The 22,983-nt window shown below is 32.8% G+C and overlaps 1 protein-coding gene across 10 annotated transcripts in view; it reads left to right on the plus strand.

Moving 5' to 3' along the window:
* The window catches only part of LOC127734438 (platelet glycoprotein V-like), a 100,650-nt gene that overhangs the window by 2,253 nt on the left and 75,414 nt on the right, over positions 1-22,983 (plus strand). For all 10 annotated transcript variants that reach the window (XM_052244299.1, XM_052244300.1, XM_052244298.1 and 7 more), the window contains exons 2-4: positions 5,852-6,030; positions 7,054-7,125; positions 11,959-12,030. In XM_052244299.1, the coding sequence (XP_052100259.1) occupies positions 5,852-6,030; positions 7,054-7,125; positions 11,959-12,030 (323 nt within the window). The remainder of the gene's footprint in view (positions 1-5,851; positions 6,031-7,053; positions 7,126-11,958; positions 12,031-22,983) is intronic.

A 22,983-nucleotide genomic window follows, 5' to 3' on the forward strand; every position in this document is an offset into this window, starting at 1 on the left:
CCAACTTTAAACACTAATGCAATTGTTTATTCTCCTAAATATTTCAATTTTCATCTTTTTACTTTTTGTCTTAATTTAACATGTGTATGTTCTATTATATCAACTTGAATGTTGAGTTTTGTATGTAATGTCCGTAATATAAAGCATGATATATGTATGTGTTTTAAAAGCTACATAATGTGACTGGCTTCATTAATACTCGAAAGTCTTCTACAACCATATAGAAAAGACCTCTCCTTAAATATGATTCTGTTTTTTGTATTGGTTTCCTTGCATCGCACTGACTACATTATAGATGGCAAGGCAGTTATTCATTTAACAAAATAGAAATTGTCATTTAGATCTATCTGAATGGCTTCATTTAATCACATTAAAAATTAACATTTTAGTTATAACACTGCTGTTGTTAAGGTTCTGCTAATTTTTTGTGTGGATGGAAGAAGGGAAGAAAGGAAGGTAGGATAGTTAATATACATTTCGTTAATCGAGAAATGAAACAAGGGTAATATCCAAGTTTTTACTATTTTTGTTTTCTGTATTTAAGGTGGATGGGGGTCTTAATTAAAATCCATAGAATGTTTTAATAATTTGTCAAAATGTAGTTTTTATCACGCTTTTTTCCAAATATAATAAAAAGTATGGGTCACCGGACTTTTTTTCACGGTACATGTTGTGCAAAATTGTCAGATTTTGTATAGATTATGCATGGAAAATCCAATTTTGGGTGATAAAAAGAAAACTACACAATAGAATTTTAAGATAAAATGGGAGAAGATAGCTCTTATAACATGCTTTCAGATAAGAAAAAGAAAAAATGGGGTCACCGAGCTTGTTTTCTTGCTACATATTAAATTTGGTAAATTCACAACACTTTCTATTATAAAAATAACTTTAACTGAGTTATCTCCCCTACTATCTGAGTTATCTCCTCTTATGTGGCAAAGTTGAAAAAAATGAATCAAACAAAAATATTGTGTTTCTTAGAAAATACAGCCGTAAATATGATAAAACACATAATTTTCTATATTAACATGAAAAGTCTTACACATGAATTACATACGACTCTCAATATTTGCACATTTCATTAAAGATCTAGACCAATTGTTATCTGCTACTTTTTTTTGTACTTCAAAATCCAAGATGGAGGAAGACACCCCAGCCACCTTAAATTCTTTACAATTTCACTTCGGGGAATGCAGAAGAGTGGTCTTTACTGTTCATGGCATTGCTGTTTTAATTTGTTAAACAAGCCACCGATATTAAAGAGTAGGATGGCATGTTTTCTAAATAAGAAATGTTGATGTACTTTGAACTTGCTTTCTGTAACTGTATGATATAACTAAGTATTGGTTTACTTGTTTTGTCTTTGTTTTTCTCTATTTCTACCCGTTCTACTATAAAATAACTTATTGACAGTTCGTTATGTACCTTCTATCATTTCAATTTTCAAAAATAAATCTGTAACAGTTCATAAGAAACGAGGTATTCCTAAATATATAACAACAATAATTTGATATCCGTATACGCTATTTAACACGAAGGTAGTTGGTTAATGTTGAATTAAACATTTAAGTAAGCGTTTTTCAGTAGATTTAAAACTCTTTTTATATTCTTGGTGCTTTCGATATTGATTTGACTGATTACTCTGGCTGTTAACATAGAAATTAAGCGTTTTTGTATAATACTGTTAAAATAGTTGGAGAATTTACTTTATTTTGGGGAATTTCTTAATGTTAAAACGTTTAGAAATTACAAATTTTATAATGTTATCAACTTTTCCTGTACTTCGGAACTGGCATGAAAATACGGATTCCTGTAGTACAAAATTTTGATTGTTTTTCCTGTTGGTTTATAAGCTGTTCATTTTTCAAGCTATAAACAAATTGTTTGACGAACTTTTGCATTTCATATTTCAAATATTTAAATTTTCATATAGAGCATTGTCCATTATTTAAGTTACATTCTGCTCAACTCGGCCATTTGAGTCTTTGATCGTTTTTATTTCAAATATTTTGGCCTCGAGCATCACTGAATGGACATTTATTGCCAAAATGCACGTATGGTGCAGTAAAATTGGTACTGTTGATGTTTTCCTGATATTTCAATGATTATTTTGCAGTCATACAATTTCCTTTCATTTAAAATTTTTTAATTGTTTTCATGATAATTTGTTTTAATTGCAAAGAAATGAATAATTCCCTTTGCCAATTTTCAAACAGTCAACTTGACAGATTATCAATTTTGAACACCTTTATAATTGTATTGGTCGATCAGAACTGTTTTTTATGGTGTTCAATCGGAACTAGCTAAAAAAAGAGGAGAAATTATAGAGAAAAGAGTCAAAATCCACGTGGGAGAAAAAAGGCAATAGTAGTATACCGCTGTTCATTAGTCATAAATCGATTAAGCGAAAACAAATCCTGTTTACAAATTAAAACCGAGGAAAACAACGGAACAACAGAAACACTGAACTGCAACAAAAACAAACGCCAAACATGCATAGAAACGGAGAAAATCAGATAGGCCATGACAAAAAGAAGAACGACGAAGGACAATCATTAGTTCATAAAAAAGCATTAGAAAAACTGAAGATTAATCAAAACGAACCTAATAAAAATACGGTGGTGAATACAGGTTTAATGAAAGGGCATGTACTTCTGCACAAGATCCGCATTTCGGCAATTAATGAATCTTCAATGTTCGAGGCCAAAATATTTGAAAATCCAGTCAAGTCTAATACAAACGTTAAAAAGCTGATCAACCAAAACAGCACCGACAATTAGGCTGGAGGAAAAATCAAACGAATGCATTAGGATAATACATTTCTTATTTCAAAATGATTTCAAAATGATTTCAAAATTGTGAAAGATCACACAAAAATTTAAAACATCTCATTTGTCATAAAGCCTATTTCTCTTTCGATATTAATTGAAATAACTTAATTCATAACAGTGTTGACGAGACCATTCGTGCATTGTCGTTGGCACGCTCAGTTCACCAATTGGCTGAGTCAGATCAGGTACCCGTTTGTCTGTTACGCCCACTTAATACGTTGTTTTTACAAGGGACATTTAAACGTACGGGGTCGCCAAATGTTTCTCAATAACTAGAAAAAAATGCTACAGGCGTATTGATTAACATTGAATATTTTGACATTCTTCACCGATAATCGATAATCAGAATATTTATCATATCGCCCGTTCTTAAAATATTAACATAAATTTTAAATAGCTTTGAAAGTAGTAATGAATGACCTTTTTCGGACTTCAAAATGAATTTACAATTTGTACCGGCTCTTCGTATTTTTCAACTTTTATCTTGTCTTAAAGTACTTACTTTTATTACTTTTAGAACGGATGCATGGTAAACTTTAAATCGTGGTGCAATCAAAACAATAAATTAACTTTCGTACGGTCTTTTTCGTACTTGCGATATCTTGTCATTGTATGATGTTAACTTTATTTTTGGTTAAGGTATATAGCAATTTGTTTTTACGAAATTCTTAACTTAATAATTTACGTTTAATAATACAAACTCCACATTTTACATGCCAGTACCGTAGTAATAATTCCTGGGCTGGTGATACCCTCGGGGACTAACTGTCCACCTGCAGTGTTTGAAATCTCTTAAAAATGCTCCGATATTTAAATGTAGGATGGCAGGTTTTTAAATCAGATCTTGATGTATTTTGAGATTGCTTTCTGTAACTGCGAGCATTCTGTGATATTCTATAAGAATTAATTTCATATCGGCAACTTATTCTTTTATCAATTCAAACTTAAAATAGTAAAAAAAGACACTTGTTTGGCGATATACACATTACGGCTTGTAGACATTTTTTTTAATGAAGTTGGTTAAATTTGTAATTGTCTTTTTCTATATTACGCCAGTAAGTATACAATAGAAAATGAAGTTAAAAGGCTCAATCATACAAGACACGTCATCAAATTATTATTAGTATTACAGAAAGAATTTAAACAAAGCTATATATATATACAAAATAAAATAAAGTTCATAACTTATCTTCGATTTAACATGTTTAAGAAGCTTATTAATTTAATGCAATCTTACATAACCTATGATTATCATTGATATTTCACACGCAAATATTATCTTATGATGATAATATTGCTTTTATTTCTGAATTACAAATGAAATTTTGCACACTAGTGTTCAACTAAAAAATTCTTTTCTTTACTGATATTGTGACAAAAACTTTTATTGTAAAACGAAATTATATACTAAATCTTCATTTTTAGGGAACAAAGACTGACATTTTTTCTCCATCTATTGTCCAAATTTGTTTTTCTAGATTCTACAGATATAGTCATATCTGTAATTTAAAGTCAGTAGGGTCAATGTAACCTGAACCTCGGATGAAAATTTGGATTCTTTTTTCGTGATGATCCTTAAATTATTTCGGTTGCAGTGGTCATAAACATATTGGAATGTAAGAATATCGTTTTTGAATAAAACAAAAGAATACAAAGCATACAATGTGTCTTTCTTATTTTAGACCATTCACATCTTTACGACGGATATCAAACATCAAACAATCTTTCACATAAGAAGTCTACATTTTAACCGGAGAGTCGTGTTGTTCTTTAAAAAAATATGAATTCGATAATTTTTAAATGTCAACGCAAAGATGAAAGATAGTGAATTCGTTTTACATGTAAAAAAAACCAAAATATTATTTTTTTACCGTTAATCACAAAAATGTTCATGAACCGGCAAATATCAATACATTTGCAAGTCCATGAAAAATGAGATATCTTTTTGAAATAAAAAAAAACAGTGCTGGCGACTACAATTTAAAATAAGGAGATGTGGTATGGTTGTCAAAGAAAACAACTATCCACCAAAGTTCAAATGAAAAGGAAATAAGCAACTATAGGCAACCATACGATCTTCAATAATCAGAAAACCGATACCGTATAGTCGGCTATAAGAGCCCCCGATATGAAAAATGTAAAAAAATAAAATTGATAAAAATAACGGCCTAATTCATAACAAGACAATTAACGAAAAACAAATATGACAGAAATGATACAACGACAACCACTGAACTACAGGCTCCGAACTAGGGACAGGCATATAAAGAGTGTGGCGGTATTAAACATCTAGATGGAGAAATCAAGATTAAAATAGTTGCATACAAAATTCTTTAAGTTTGCAAATAAACGAAAATAAAGTTGATACATGTAAGAAGGAATCCCATTGGCGAAAACAGCCTGTGCAATCTAAATCATATACTTATCTTTCAGTTTGTGCAAAACATCAGCAAGAACGTTCCTTCTGTAAAAGATATAAAAAGAGTTATATTTCTCCTTACAAAAGATGTTAAAAAGTGTAGATTTCTTTACATTATGTAAGATCATGGAAAGTTAAAATATCTCTTCTGGCCAATGTGGTATAACATCCGGAAAACCGTAATCGCTAATCAATTGTCAAAATTCAAGTAACACTGAAGTTTATGCTTTATAGTTTTGCGGATAAAGAAGAATGAACTTCAGTGAATATGTTGAACAGAATGATGTATAAATATCTATAGAATTTATGACATCGCAAGAAGTGGAGTCATTAAAGTTCAGCTTCTTCGTGTATGAAATAACTTAAATAGTTTTGACTACACTTGCTCTAATATTCAATATGTATTTGATTGTCAACATTTTTGGTTTTGGCATGACTGAAGGCCTTTTATTTGAAGAAAACACATATTGCTGACGGTCCAGATTGGGATTACAGAAAAGATATTAATGAACCAAAAATATAAAAATAGATAAAATAGACAGCAAACTAAAACAGAGGGAATAAAGAGGAAATAACTTCGTTTTTAATTTTTTAATAGATAACTTGGATTAACATGTTACGCCATCTGCATTTCCTATGTTTTTTGTCAATGTGGGGATACAGTCTGTGCTGCCCTTCCTTGTGTACTTGTTATTCAGATGGAAGAGTCTACTGTAATAATCCACAACAAACGTTTGATTCAATACCTACAGATTTACCTTCAAATACTAAATTCCTGTAAGTAATATTAATATATATATATATTCATTTCATTCAATATTCAATGGAAAGTCAGGGTTTTCTTTCAACTTGAAATTTATGTGTACAATGATTAAAGTTGTTTCAAATATAAAACAACCGTAAATATGCTATAAATTACGAAGATGGTAATAACCTCTTTGTAGCAAACCGAATACAATGTGGCAGGGTTGAGACATCTATATTAAGCTCATTTAGAATGACATTATTTCTTATGTATCACCTCACGAAGACGCCTTCTTCTTTTTGTCTCATAGCTAAGTATTAGGAAGTGCGGTTTATACAAGAATGGATATTTTCTAAACGTCCGGGATGCTGATCAAAATTTGTATCGTGTACCATCGCACCAGAAGCCATATCCCAACCCTCAATGCACTATCATGATAACGAGAAAACTAGCATTGTATATTCTCATTACTCAATTCCACATGCCAATTGTAAATTCTTTGCATGAGTTTGCGAAATTATTTAACCGTAAGTTTTTGCAGTCGAAACGAGGATGCTTCCGGTTTAAACAGTTTTATTATATTCGGTAAAATAACTAACTTGACAATTCCGATGTCTCCAAGTAAGTGGAAGAACGTTTAATAACCAATTAAGGAATAAAAAAGTTAGCAAAAATACCAGACTTACATACCTCATAGATCTATACTTTGAAATTGGGGGACAAAATATTTTAGTTTATACTATTAAAACAATTTATAGGAATATTCAAATATGTTTGTTTCAATTTTATATAAGGATATGTTGGGTTTTTTTAAATGTCCACAACAAATTAAGTTAAAACGAGGAAAATATTTATTAATAAACGTTTCACTGTCACAAAATACGATGGCATTTTTAAACATCCGACTTTATTTAATTCCTGATGACAGAAAGGTAAAGTACTGGTGTAATTTTAAGTAATCATTTAACGAATACAGCAAACAAAACAAAAAATAACATGATATTATAGCTGAGGTCAATTCTTTTTATTGATATATTTCATATTTCTATTTCAAGGTACTTTCAAAACCAGCTTTTACGAAATCTCAGCTCTTTGAATTGTAATAAGTTACCGAACCTTCAACAGTTGTAAGTATCCTTCCTATCTACATGTACATCTCAAAACAACCGCTGTCCGATATTTTTGCAAGGAACAAATAAATTAAAATGTCAATTGTTCGTGAACAATTGAGACGTCTTTCTTTTCATAATGTAAAATATGTGTTCAAATAGGCGTACAATGTATTAGAAAGCCTTAAAACACACAAAATACACTTAAAATAGGATCAAAAACATATAATTCGCTGTTATAGACATGACTTTGAACTTTGACCTTATAGCTTTTGTCAGGGTCATTAGTCCTATATGTCATTACAAAAGATCACATGGGACTAGGACCTTTGTTTTAAGAGTTAAAGCTTATTTCGTCTTTTCAGAATCCATTAACCGGAGTTACGTCCCTTGCAGAAGGGTCAAATCTCTTTGGTCAATTGTAACAAAGTTGCGCCTTAATGACCCAATTATTTTCCACTATTCAATACTTCTTTAAGTATAATGGTTTCTGAGATTATCCAATAACAAGGTGTTAGGTCAAAGGTCAACCTATAAATTTTAACTGGAGGCATTTTCATTATTACATGAATTAATGACCATTGGTGAAGATCCTATATCTAGCTATGTGGCTACGGCTTACGGTTTCTGAATTTTAGTGGTCAACTGACTTCGGTTAATTTTCACAGGGACATAACCATACCAATGAGTCTTTGAATCTTTTCGATCTAAATGTAACGTAGAACCAGGGTATGTTGCTGAACGAATTCCACCCTTCTGTTTTGTTCTGCCTATTACGGTGATGTTCATCCATGAACAAGGTATTAAGGTTTTGGGCAGATAACTCCGGACAGACAACATTTTACGACTCACAGGGTGAGTTCCGGATAGGTATTTGGTACATCAATACAAAGTGTGAACCTGCAAACGACATGTTTTACGGTTACGGAGGCAAATCTTGTCATCTTGTCAAAGTTTGGCGGAAGAATAATAATTATAATCAGAAGAAATACAGTAAGGTCTTAGAACACCATTACACACACAATTTCATTTAATATTCCTGTACTTGTCTATAAATAAAACAATTTTTGTTTTGTTTTTAGAAATTTATTTACCTGTGATAATATAAACGTCACAAAAAATACGTCACTTTTTCTGACGTTGACCCATTCATATGACGCGCAGTTTATATTTCGTTTGTGGTGTCCTGGTGTGATGTCGTAAATTAATGGCCGGTGTCCGTTGTTATTTAGCGGTTTACATGTTGTAATGTACAATTATATTAATTATTGATGCATTTCTCTACGCTGATTGTTCTTGTGTTTGTTTGTACTGCATTCCTGTCACGTAGTTTTGTCATTTTAACGGTATTTTTAACAATGCTATATAAGCAGGAGGTTTGGCAAGCCATAAAACCAGGTTCAACCCAAAATTTTTTCTTAAAATGTCCTGTACCAAGTCAGGAATATGGCAGTTGATATATACAGTCCGTTTCTATGTATGTTGGCGTTTGCTTTTGTTGTAGTTCAGTGTTTCTGTTGTTCCGTTGTTTTCCTCTTACAGTTGATGTGTTTCCCTCTGTTTTAGTTTGTTACTGGGATTTGCTATTGTTTAATCGAATTATGACTATTGAACAGCGGTATACTACTGTTGCCTTTATTTGTCATATATTTTTGGTCCGAGGTAAAGATCAAGATATGAAGCAGGCCTTCTAGTTTCGGCATATTCTTAATTTTAAGTTCACTGTGATATATGAGATGCAAGCATTCACTAAAATTTAGGCTATTTAGTGACATAAACACATCAATATTTTTGAAATTATATAAAATGGTAAAAACAATACTTCGTATCATAAAATCAAATTATTTCAATAAAGATTCAATTCACAAATTGCACGAGGGCAGTTGAAAAAAGTTTTTATTTGTTTTGTTTTGAAAGTTCACAGTATCACAACTTAGTATACACATTTGTACTTTATGTTTGTAACTAAATTATAACATAACTACAAAGCTCATTTCCAAACAACTAAAAAGTAAAATAACAGAAATACCGAACTCTAAGGAAAATTCAAAACGGAAGTATTTTATCATTTTCTAAACAACTGATTAGCTATCAAGGTGTGAAGATATCTACAAAATGCAGTTTGACAGAGTATGTATCCAAAATTGACTAAGAATTGCCAGCAGAGGTATCGACCCAGTGCTGTAACAAAAACACGCACGTTATAAATTTCCTGCGTCCGAAGTGCTTTTCTGGATTTACCTCCATCAGGAACGCTCAAAGCCGAATATTTGAAAGCCAAGGATGTATAATAACCGAAAAATTTAAAAAGATTTTTAACTTCAGGACCTAAACAAATGCCAAATCCATCAAAGGTAAACTTTGTCTCACGGAGTTAAAAACTTAGTTTCTGTATAATTTCAAAAATTACAAACGGACAATTTTTGAAATATTTGTTATAAATCATTTCAGTATCAAAGTACTGACTACTGATGATATTCAGTTGTTATTGTTAGTTCATGTCTGTCATATTTGTTTTTTTGTATTTTGAATTTTAATGAATTAGGCTGTTTGATGTTTTATTAAATTTTTTCACATTTATCATGTCGGGGCCTTTAATAGCTCACAATACAGTATGGGTTTTTCTTCTTGTCGAAAGCCGAACAGTGAGCAAACTTGTTATTGCTTACCATCATGTCATTTGAATTCTACTGGATAGTTGTTTCATTGGCAATCATACTTCATTTCCATTTTTTGGTCATTATGACAATTGTAAGTTTAGTTAATGTCCACAAAGATTCAAATCATACTTCTTTTCCTTTTTTGGTCATTATAACAATTGTAAGTTTAGTTAATGTCCACAAAGATTCAAATCATACTATGGCAATTTAAAAAAAAACGCAATTGTTATAAATAAAATTACCGTATCTCAGCTTCATATATGTACAATTGTACTGGAACGACCTAATAACACTAGCATAAATAGAGTATTCCGGACTCATTTCAAATGTCAAAGATAGTTTAAAAAATCTCTTTTGGCATACTTTTAGTAATTTTGATTATGCATTAAAACATTGTTTTTTTTTTAATTCAAATAAAATTTATTTCCAATATCCTGTTACAATTACCTTAGAAGTGTTACATTTTCACTCCTGTCCAGAGAAAAACAGGCAAGATAAATGTCCACTTTACTTGTAGTTTTTCTTCAATCAAATTAACACAAAAGTCAAACACACCCAATATAATACATTAAATCGATCAAACCAGATCTATTAACAGTGGTACCTGTCTACAACATGGTAAGTTTTTAATCAGTTTATGTATATTTTTTTTTAATTGAATGTATCGATACGTAAACTTAAAAATGTGAAAGTAAAATTGAGAACGGAAATTGGGAATGTGTCAAGGATACAACAACCCGACCGAAGAGTACACACTTAACCTAATTATTACACATCTGATCTAATAAGTGTATGGGATCATTCATTTATGATATCTGGTTCTTTATTTTGTAAATGATTTAAACGTAAAACGATATTTTCTTTTAGTTCACAATAAAATTGTCTAAAAATTCTATTATTATTGCAAGTGATGTTTTCAAACTTTATTAGATTTCGAAGTTTCCATATAGTCCATTTGGCCATGCATATTAGGATATCGCCAAATATAGTTTCCTTTAAGGACCTGTCGTAAATACCTAGGATCATATTTCTCTCTTTTAGAATTATTTCATGTGTCAAGTGTACTTTTGTGAAATTATAGTTTTTAATTCTAATAGTAATGGGTAGATCTTTTATAATTATAAAAAAGTGGCAGTTACCTTGAACCAAAGAATGCTCAAATGGATGTAGTCTAGATTCGGTGTAAATAAAGTTATGAATAGACTTCCATTGGAATTCACAAATTTTATTTTTTATACAGAGATTTCTTAAATTATCCAAATATTGTTTAATTCAAATCCAAAACCAATATTTTATTGGAACTAATGTTATATGCTATCAGTCACTATCAAATATATTCCAATTTGCTAAAGATGCCATTCCTGTTAACATTATACAAACACAGGACGTATGATTTGCCAAATTACCATCACAAGAAATAGGAATGGCCGAGTATATCTTTATTTTTAAGGAAATATATGGAATATATTTGAGTTTCGTTTACAATAAACATTTCAGTACGTTTACATGTGTAATAACTTTGTGACACGATATTTTAACGAGAGGAATCTTACAAAAAGGCTAATGCATATTTCCAAACATAAATTTTTAATATTAAAACAAATGTATATTATCAATGACCATCTATACAACTGCGTAACTACTCACATATTACATAACGTTAACATAGTGACAACAGTGTAAAAGAGGAGGTTTGATACGAGCCATTATTCCGGGCCTGAAATAAAAAGTTCTTCTCTTTTTTTTAAAATTATATTAATTGTACTGATAGGTGAACAGAGTTATATTAGCTAGATACTTAAATTTAGAAAAGTCGCTGTGGCTTCAACATCATAATGATTGACAAAAATGACCATGATTCCAGGCCTTTTTATGAAAGATAAATTACCAGTATTAGCATCTTGATATCAGACATCATGAGCAGTTTATTTATTTGGATAAAGCCCCTAATTGGCTAAATATGAATGATACTATCATAGAACAAAAAAGTAACTTTTTCATAAATCCTTTCACAGTTGTTATCCATTCGTTTGATGTGTTTGAGCTTTTGATTTTGCCATTTGCTTAGGGACTTTCCATTTAGAATTTTTCCTCGGAGTGCGGTATTTTGCTTTTTTCTTCATACTATGGATAAATCAAAGCCGCTTTCTTGTCTTTTTTTTTTTTTTTTTTTATATATTTTCTTTTTTAGGCATGTTGACAACAATAGAATAGAAGTGATGGAGAACAACGACTTTCTTGCATGTTCTTCGCTACAATACTTGTAATTATTATACAAAGTATAGTATAAGTAAAAAATAGTACATGCTCTTTATATAATATGTTTTATATCACGTTCTTGTCTGTTTTTTTTTTGTTTGAATTGCTTCGTAATATGCCGAAAGGAATCCGACTTTGTTTTTTTTATGTGTGTTTATTTCGTTCATTTTTTTGGCTCTTTTGGCTTCTTCTTCTCTTTTTATCAGTAAAGAGACGAAGACAGCAATGAGAAAAAACCTTTAAAATCTATGAAGTCGTTTAGAGGTCCTAGTTCGAAAGTTAGAAAAGAATATTCGACCTGCAAAGATCGATTTCGAATATTCTGATAAGTCGCATACTGTTTTCTTATGTACATTATCTATGTTTTGAAATTTGATATTTGATGAATAAAGCTGGTTCTGTGGTTTGAATTCTCGCGCCCTCTGAGCAGGTGTTTGCGTTTTGGAAATATGGAGCTTGTTCTTGATGTCGGAGAAGAGAGAAAGACGAGATAATTCATAATAATCAAACACGTGAATTACTTTTCATGAATACTGTAATGCAGACCGAAAATGATAGATAACGATCTTCAGTTTGGTAGCTTATGAAGCAGATTTACCCCTGTCTTACACTAGAAAAGGTCCTGCAAATATGCGGAGGATGCCGGAATGTATACCAAAAGGGAAATAATGTAAAATAAGTACTTTACATCGTATGCTAATAAATTGAATACGAGTGCTCAATAGAGCGATTCAAGACTACCAAAAATCAATTGTAAGCGTAAAATTAACGGAAATGATTTCACAGCAAAATTTTAGAACTAAACAAAACAGTGACCCCCTGAGTCTGAAATATAAGTTAAAGTAACGTAAACCATAGCTCCTGGTACTTCACTACTTGTGATAAATATTTGATAATTTGTGGACCTTAGGGTTCAGGTGTTGTTATATCTCCATAAGGAGAAGAACATTTTCTGGGGTTAAAGATCATGAATGAGGAGGTTTATTGCAAACAAAATTTTCATTTTTTCTTGTTGCAAAATTCAAATATTTGATGCGGACGATTTCGCCCCAATTTCAGTCGTCACATGGATTCGTTTCGCCACTAATGTTGTTTTTCCGCAAAATTTCTGAGTACAGGGTCATTTCACAGAGATTTTATACCGGTATAATGAAATTTTTAAAAGTTTGTTATTTGGCCATGAACATGAACTTATTAAAACACATTTTATGGAAGCACCGTTTAGTCTAGCCATTTATGGTTAAGCATGCATAGCGTCAAAGTTTAGAACGTTTCTCTATATAGGCTGTACAAATTATTTTAAAAAATAAATTATTTAAGAAAACTACCTTTCCTATCTGAGGAGTAGTTATATATATCCTGTTCGAACCCCATGAAGTCGGACACTGGACGCGGACGTCATACTTTAGTGTTGAACCATTCGACCCTTAAAAACAAAACTTTGAAAACAAAACTTTACGACAAAAGAGATGATTTCAGCTTTCCAATTGTAAACTTTCTATTTCTATGTAGCAAAATTCCAGCAGCGCCTGCATACGGAGTATATATCTCCTAATTGATACGATATTCCGGGGCTTGTATTTCCTATCATGATTTCCTTGATAGAGGATTGCTGCTCACAAGGAAGCTATTAAACCAATTAAACCAAGAGTTCCAAATGGTGAAGTTGAAATCATCCCTTCGTAAATTTTACGGACGCCATCACGAGTTGGTTGACCGTTATGGAATAACCGTTTCACAGATGATATCGGATATGTTCCCTATGTCGTAACTACAATACCCTTCCCTTTTCACGAATGTGACCTACCGAATTAGACTATTCACCGGCATTGTAATAATATAAGCAACATGACGGGAGCCACATGTAGAGCAGGGTCTGCTTACCCTTCCGGAGCACCTGAGATTACCCCAGTTTTGTTGGGTTCGTGTTGCTAATTAGTCTTTAGTTTGATATGTTGTGTCATCTGTACTATTATTTGTCTGTTTGTCTTTTTATTTTTGGCCATGGCGTTGTCAGTTTGTTTTCGATCTATGAGTTTGACTGTCCCTCTGGTCTCTTTCGTCCCTCTTTTAAACCTGTACACGGGACGTGGATGCCATACCTTAGTGTTATAAAAGTCTACCATCCAAGGTGGACGCTAATAGTGACGTCATACCCTATAGTTGGACAAGTCTATCCTCCAAGATGGATGAAAGTGGACGGCACACCCTATCAAACGGACGCGTTTTTTTTTCGAATATTTGAAAATCTCACTCACTCTTCCAGACACTAGATCTGGATCAAGGCTTGAGACCTGCTACACATACATGTAAGTACAACCAAATATGGCTACGAGCTTTCTGGCATTCTTAATCAGGTCAGTAAAAGAAAAGTCGTTTAAAATATCCTCCATCTTGTGTCCCCGACATCTCAATTTGACGTAATAAATGCAATAAAGGCCACAGGTATCTGATTCATCGGGTTGAATTTGATTGCTGACAACCCATATTGTCGTCCATTAACGATGAGTACATTTCTAAAATAGTGTTGTTACGTTTCCGGTTATTGTCCTAAGGAGTTGAAAAATTTGGGTTGATCCGATGCGGGAAAATATAAAGCAATCCAATGACTACCCTTTTGATCACAGTTATCCGTATTGACCACAAACGTTCTAGGCCCGTCGCTCACATAGGTAGGCATGTCGTCCGCACAGCAAACGGTCACGGGTAAAACGCTCAAAGTATCCTCTACGTCCTTCCCGGTCATCGGGAGACCAATGACGTTTTCTTCTTACACCCTTGCTGACTATGGGATTTCAATCCACGAATGTGAGCAAACACTACTCCGCAATCCCGACATGCAATGATATCTTCTTGTATCTAGAAATAGCTGCAGTTTTTTTTTGTCCTGTCGGCAATGTCTTCTTCTGATGAGACCAATATATCGTCTTCAAATGTATTGGTTAGATGGTCGTCCTCCATCTTTCCGTCTTGTGTCGAGGAATCTCCTTTACCCATATGCAAGACATCTGTGCGCAATCTGGATGATTTCGGGGTTCTAGCTTTAAGGTCAACAAGAAGGTGCCCGAAAGGTTTCTTCGTTGACTCTGCGAATTTCCAGATAAAGAAATCAGCTCGAGAAGGATACATCTGTCGGCCAAGAGTCATTATTGGCTGTCGGTCAATTGGGTTATTAAAGAGAACGAGATAATGACAGTTTCGTCTCTGGGTTGGGTTTTTGCCAGTGTACAAGTTCTGATTTAAAACGGCTACCGATGTCGACACAAGGTCGTCTAAAATGATCATGTTTCGAATGTTGGGATCGAAAGGAATTCCACGAATGAATTCAGCGCGTGGAAGCACTGTTCGTTGTATTTCCTCGTAAAGAAGTTGCCTTTTTTTATCCAACCAAACGATCCTTTCTAGACTAGGACTACACAACCTTTTTAGTGCAGCGGCTACAAGCATATTTCAGACGAATTGTGCACATCCTGCTAAAAGCATGAAATTTGGCATAGACATTCCTCAACTATTACTCTTTTATTTCAGATAGGGAGGCATTTGAAAAAAATGTCTCACTTCCGGTAAAATCCAAAATGGCGGACATCCTACCTAAATTAGCCCAATATCGATGGCTAGTATGTGAAAAGGTGTTATTATCATGCTACTATCATAATATTTGGTACAAACCTTTGTTATGCACTACTTTTAGATGTATTATATAGATTAGATGTCTTCAAAAACCCTACTGCCGGTAAAATCCAACATGGCGGACATTGTACTAAAATAAGCTTATTTTTAGGGAGGGTAAATTGAAATGTGTTTTAACGTATTGCTACTATCATTACATTGTGCAGGAACCTTTCTTTGGTGCTTCTCATGGATACAATGTATAAGACATATGTCTTTAAAACCTTTACTTCCGGTAATATTCAAAATGGCGGACATAAAAATATCAAATTTTTACTTTAATATTAAACTTTTTTCAAAATGTAAAGAAAATGGTTTCTTTTTGTGCTGGTCCTTAAACTTTTGGCTTTATCCTCAATCCATATCTTCGATGTAGATTTTTGCATAGATTGATTAAAACAAAATAAAATCACTAATAAAAGTACTAAAACATTTTTAAAATTACTACTATTTGGCAAAAAATACATGTTTATTCACAGTCACCACCACATGCACACAAAGCAGTGCACGGGAGACCCGATTTTCCACATCAACAACGACCACGGCATCCTTTCTTACATCCACAATGTACAAGCTTTTGACAAAATGATGAGGCCTCAGAAAGAGTTTTTTTAAAGTGATCCTCTTTGTCCCTTCGCCATCCATTAGCGCCTGGACTGGGTAGCATAAGAACCAATTCCAAGCTCGTCCCCCTTAACACCTGCCTTAGTATATTGCACGTTTAACATGCTGGAAAAGACTGGACCAAGTTGAGGGAATAGCCTCAATTAGCCTTTCCTTTTGCGCAAATAGTTATTTTCTTGCTTCGTTAACCATGTTAACCCCATCTGATAAGTTTGTGCGATCTTACAGTTAAACCCCGTTGATTTAGGCTGATCAATCATCATTCCTTATGTTAAAGTCACATCTTCAAATGCCATCAATGTCTCCTACGCAGTCTTTTTTTCCTTTTCAGGCGAACATAGAACCGTATCACAACCGGTTAAGGCATAGATCACAATAAGTCTGTGTGATCACTCATTGCGTAAAGCATTTGAAAGGTCATTGATAGATATTTATCCAAAGCTTTTTGCCCTCCCAAACACAATCCATAGTTCGTCTACCCCTATGTCACGGAATAGCGAAATAGTAATGACAGCATCATCAGTAACAACTGTTCGAATCATGACTCGTTTGAGTTCGTGTTTCACTGCATCAGACACATGCACCATGATTCTAGTGTCAGCCTCTTAATGCGAACATGGTGCTAAACTTGAAATACTTCACGTGGTGTATAAGATAGAATATCCTGAGCATTTGTTGCTACAACTACCATACGCATCCAAGACTTCGTCCACTCCTGTAACAGTTTTAAGGTATTTTTTAAGGTAAGGACATAATGCCCTATCAGCATACTCGTTATGAAACACCTTGAAACTGTAACAACATTGGATGTAGTCTCGGATGCGTACATAGACAATACCGGTAGTTTACAGGCTGCTACAAAAAGCAAGAGCTACATTTAGGGGAAAGGGAATACACAGGCGAATCCAGGGTCAAAACAAATTCCTCAAAATTGGCAAAGTTTTCTGAGAGATGACGACAATAAGAAAGAACTTTTTAGTTTTCATTCACAGCAGATTGCTCAATAGATTTTGAGGAAAAGGTAGTTGTAGCAACAAATGCTGAGGATGTTCTGTGTTATCCACCACATGATGATGTTTCAAGTTTAGCACCATGTTCGCATGAAGAGGCTGACACTAGAATCAAGATGCATGTGTCTGATGCAGTGAAACACAGACTTAACTGAGTCATGACTCGAACAGTCGATACTGATGTTGTTGTCATTGCTGTTTCGCTATTCCGTGACATAGGAGCAGACGAACTTTGGCTTGCATTTGGAAGTGGGAAAAGCTTTAGATATATATCTATCCATGACCTTTCAAATGCAGTAAGCATTAAGAGATTACACGTTTGCTGGAAAAGGAACTGCGTTGGTGACATGGATGGCGTTTGAAGATGTGACTTTATCATTTAGAATGATGATTGATCAGCCAACATCACCAGATATGGATTTGATAATGTCATTGATAAAACGATACGTGGTTTTGTTGTAAAATCGAACAAATTTATTAGATGGGGTTCACGAAGCAAGAAAACTTGTGTTTTTGGAAGAGGAAAGACTTATTGAGGCTATTCCCACGACTCGGTCTAGTCTTTTTCAGCATGTAAAACGTGCAATATACCATGGCGGGTGTGAATGAGTAACAAGCTTTGAATTGGTTCCAATGCTAACTAGTCCAGACGCTTATGAATGGTGAAGGGAAAAATATAATCCATGGGAACCCTTTTGGACAACTCTTTGTGAGGCCTCTTCATCTTATCAGGAGCTTGTACATTGGATGTAAAAAACAATATCACGGTCTTTGTAAATGTGGAAAATCAGCTCTCCGATTGTGAATAAACATGTATTTGCGGCCATAAATTAGTAATTCAAAAGATGTTTTAGTACTTAAGTGATTTTATTTTGTTTTAATCAATCTATCCAAAACTCTACATCGAAGATATGGATTGAGGACTGATCTTTGAAATTTACGCCATATTGGTTTTTTATACCGGAAGTGTTACCTTTGTATTTAAACATTTAGAGTTGAATAGAATTAGTGGTTTTGAGGATAACTTAAAGCCAAAAATTAAATGACCAGCACAAAAAAAAAACATTTTCTTTACATTTTGAAAAAAAATTAATATTAAAATAAAAATTTGATATTTCTATGTCCGCCATGTTGGATATCACCGGAAGTAGGGGTTTTAAAGACATATGTCCTATAAATTGTATCCATGAGAAGCACCAAAGAAAGGTTCCTGCACAATATAATGATAGAAGCAATACTTTAAAACACATTTCAATTACCCTCCCTAAAAATAAGCTTATTTTAGTACAATGTCCGCCATGTTGGATTTTACCGGAAATAGGGTTTTTTGAAGAATTCTAACCTATATAATATATCCAAAAGTAGTACATAACAAAGGTTTGTACCAAATATTATGATAGTAGCTTGATAATAACACCTTTTCACATACTAGCCATCGATATTGGGCTGATTTAAGTATGATGTCCGCCATTTTGGATTTTACCGGAAGTGAGAATTTTTTTTCAAATGCCTCCCTATCTGATATAAAAGAGTAATAATTGAGGAGGTCTATGCCAAATTTCATGCTTGTAGCAGGATGTTTGTTGAAGCATATTTTTCATGAAATTAGTTTTTCGACACGAAGTGGGACTGGACACGATCATGGTGAAAGGGTGTCTAAACACGAAAGCTTCCTGGTGCTGCTGCTGCTGGTGGTGGTGGTCTAGATCTTGGTGTTATATTTGCTCATTGAAATAAAATTGAGAATGGGATGCTTACTTCTCATATGTCTTCGAAGATCATGCGGCCACACATACACGCTACGACAAAGATTGCAATTATACATATTCATATTTCCCAATAATTAGAGTGTGTAGTTTTCTCTTATAGATTTTTTTCCTTCACTTCCTTTGAAAGTGAAATACGTGATCATCTTTTAGACGACATATTTGCAGACTATCGTCTCTCAAAACACATTGACGTGATACAATTCGTTCCTGTTTACTGTGAAATAGATTGGTTTATCAAACGTGACGTCCTTTATATCTTCATTCAATAAGCCTACCCACTGGAGAATATAAGAGACGTTTCTCTGATGTACGACTGGTCCACAAAATTGGAACAGTTGTAAATCCGTCTCGTTGAAGCTTCCAATTCCGGAATGAATGAAAACTCCAATAGTGCACACTCCCACGATCTATCCAAAGTATAGCGTTTTGGAAGGCACATTTTGAAATTGCCACCTGCGTTATTTTTAAACGCTGAAAGCGAGTCTTCGCTATTAATGAATAAGTAAAACTCGTCCATAGTATTCATTCCAGCTTGACCTTTAGTTCTCTCTTATAGCCTTATTATACATATAGTTCACCTCAAAACCGTATTTAAGAAATAAACGTAAATAGTGTTGTGCATAAATATACTAATACAGGTTCCAGTAGACGGATTTATCTTCTGTACGGCTCGGTTAAAATAATTATTATGTCTCAATTTGTAGTAGATAATAAAAATTTTGTCGTTTCTGTATAAAGTCGATGTCTCATGTGTGGATCTTCCTTTAATATCTCTGTTCCTTACGCATTTAGTTATGCTCGTCTTTTTTTTGAAATCATAGGTTGACTATATAAGCATTTGTTGACTATTAAAGACCTTTATTTATAAAAGAAAAGGTAGTATTTTACTTTATAAAGACATAAAACTTATTTTAATTGGACCGTATGCTATTATTATTGCTTATTTCTTACCAGGAGCCGCCTACATATCAAGCCAGTGTCGTTCTTGTTTCTCTGCACGGAAATAATTCTTTTTCGTGCACCTAAAACTTAAACATCAATAAAAAAAGAAGAAGAAGGATTAAGAAAAATAAGAAAGAGAGAAATGTTACTAATATATTTATAATGATAATTTTAATTGTTTAATTGTTTTTGTTATTGTCATAAATATTGTGACCTGTATATGCATTAATAAAAGTAATACTTATTGTACATGTTGTATGGTCCCTGTGGTCACTATATGAGGTATAAATTGGGGTCCTTTATTTCTGTATTCTTTAATTTTTCGCTCATTATTCTTTATCTTTAAAAACAATGGCTACTCTGTAGTTATTTGCTTACTGTTATCTGAGAATTGTTTTTTCGGTAATCAGTATATTTTTACCCTATTCTGTAATTTTTGCATTTATTCTTTATATTTTAGTCTCCCCAACAAACATGACTAGTTTTATTGCTCCTTGAGTACAAGAATAAATCCGAACATATAATTAATATAAACTGTGTACAGTGACAGCACCAGGTGCATGCGGATACACATATTATTAACAATCCCTATTGATATGGCTTCTTGGTTTTTAGTATTATCAGAAGTCCACTAGTAATGGACTTCTGGTATTATTAATAGGCATCTTTTATTTCGATTATTAACATGTGTTATACTAAATGGGGGAAACTTATCAGTAGAGTGCTATGATTGTTATCATTCCAACTACTCGCATTTACTATTAAGTTGTTTACTTTTTTTCCGTTGCTTGTTTTGTTTTGTGAAAACTTCAATGAATTTTAAAATCAATTTAGGAGTTTTTTTGGGGGGGAAAAATAATTTGTAATAACCAGTGAAAGAAACCCTCTTCCCTTCTTTACATAACACAGCTTATTTTGTTTTGATTTAATCTACTTTCCATTCACTTATCATATCTATACATTCATTCACTTATTTTACATATTTATTTTATTTTAATTGTGCAAATACTAATCCGTGACTTACAGGTCTCATGAGTTTTATTGAATGAAAGTTTCTTAAATTTTGAATTAAATCCCCCTCCCCCCTGTCAGTTTATTCGCGTCAGTTGTTTAAAAATTGCTTATGTGCGTAAATTATGACCAGACAAATCATTGTACATCTGCATACATGTAATTGAAAAAAAAAACGTTTATAATGACATCTTATTTTTAATCATGCATTGTATAATTTTCTAATAAAATGGAGAATATTGGCACCTTTTTTTTAATGCGACAAAAAACTTAGATGTTTTCACTTTTATGTCTCACAATCCATCCTGAGGTATAAAGAGTACTAAAAAAAGAAATATTGTCACTTCTTCTTGTTATCGAAATAATCATTAGTAACAGTAGACTGATAGAGCTCTCAATTTATGTCAAACTATTCATCTTTAGGGACCAAAAGAACAGAAATTTAATGCCGTTGTATATTATTCTAGCAAAAAGGAAAATATTGACACATTTTGTTGATACCCACAAACAATACATTCGAAGGTATTAAAAGTAATCAATTATCAGGCCAGAATTAGAATATTAAAAAAGGTTTTGTCTTCAATTGCAAATTTTAATGTTGTAAATAATATATAGATGAATGGCTATCGCTTCACACAAAATTTTGAAAAAAATAGGCCAAAATCAAATACATGTTTTGCAAAACTGTATGTAGATTTGAAGACATAATTAAAGATAGCATCGGGAGTAAGTGGTCAACTGTTGACAACATTTTTTTTGTAACTTATGTACATTTTTGAATTTCAATTAATTTGATACATGTCATATCATTCATTGTAATCGATAATCTTTATATTTGTCGAAAATGTGCTGTATGAAATATTTACGTAGCAAGTCGTGTGATATGATAGGTCAGTGTATCCAGGATACGATGACAATACACCTTATCGCTATATAGTCCAAATCTGAAGAAAAAAAAAACAGTCACTTAGACAACTTCCTGTTTGGATCAAGTGTTTCAAAAACAAAGGTCATTAGTAATGAGCGGAGGGGGGACAACATGTAGAATGTGAACATTTTGAAATTTGTATAGTTTATGATCTATTTTTTTTTATACAAATTAAAGTAAGAAAAATGGTTTGTTTGAATTGTTTACAATGGTTTAAGCATAACTCTTTGAAATTTTATATGCACAGTACATTGTTTAAACAGGGCCCCAGATAGCTTTAACTGGTTTGAAAGAGCTGTGTAATTTCATATTTTATCCGGAATGGAATAAATAGCGATAATGTGTATCTGCTTTAACGCGCGTTAACTACAAACCGTAAACGTGCGTTTACATTTTACAAAATTAGAAGACGCGCCTTTTTGCGCGTTTACACGGAGGTAAACGTGAAAGTAAACGCCCTTTTTTATGTCTACTGAAATTTTAGAGTTAACACAGATTTAACGCAGCGTTTACATGAAGTGCACGCGGGTAAACGCCGCGTTAACTTATTCTGCCCGTCTACATGTAATGCTTGGTCTGCACCCAACTGTATATATCCATTGAGAAATTAGCGTATAAGCACCCATTTGCAGAGGTCGAAATATCTCTTGGATGGCCGGTGACTCCCAAATTTTATTGTTTTTGTTTAATAACCATGCAACAAGGTTTAAGCTCACATAGTATGAGAAAATTCTGTCATTTTTTTCTATACACCCGAACTACCTTAAGGACAAATTTAGGATCGTTTTTCGCATATCTTATGAAATTTCTTTACAAATGTTCACCTATTTTGAAAGAATTCATTAGTAATATATCAAAAAATAAAAGAGATGAATGCATTTTTTCGATTGTCAGTTATAGTTCAACAAGCCAATGCTATATGCAAAATTTTACCAAAATCTGTGACATAGCCAATTTACTGTACCTTGAACTTAATAGATGTTCAAATAATATCCCATGAAATT

Source organism: Mytilus californianus, unplaced genomic scaffold (assembly GCF_021869535.1).
Source record: "Mytilus californianus isolate M0D057914Y unplaced genomic scaffold, xbMytCali1.0.p SCAF_3, whole genome shotgun sequence".
NCBI lineage: Eukaryota > Metazoa > Mollusca > Bivalvia > Mytilida > Mytilidae > Mytilus > Mytilus californianus.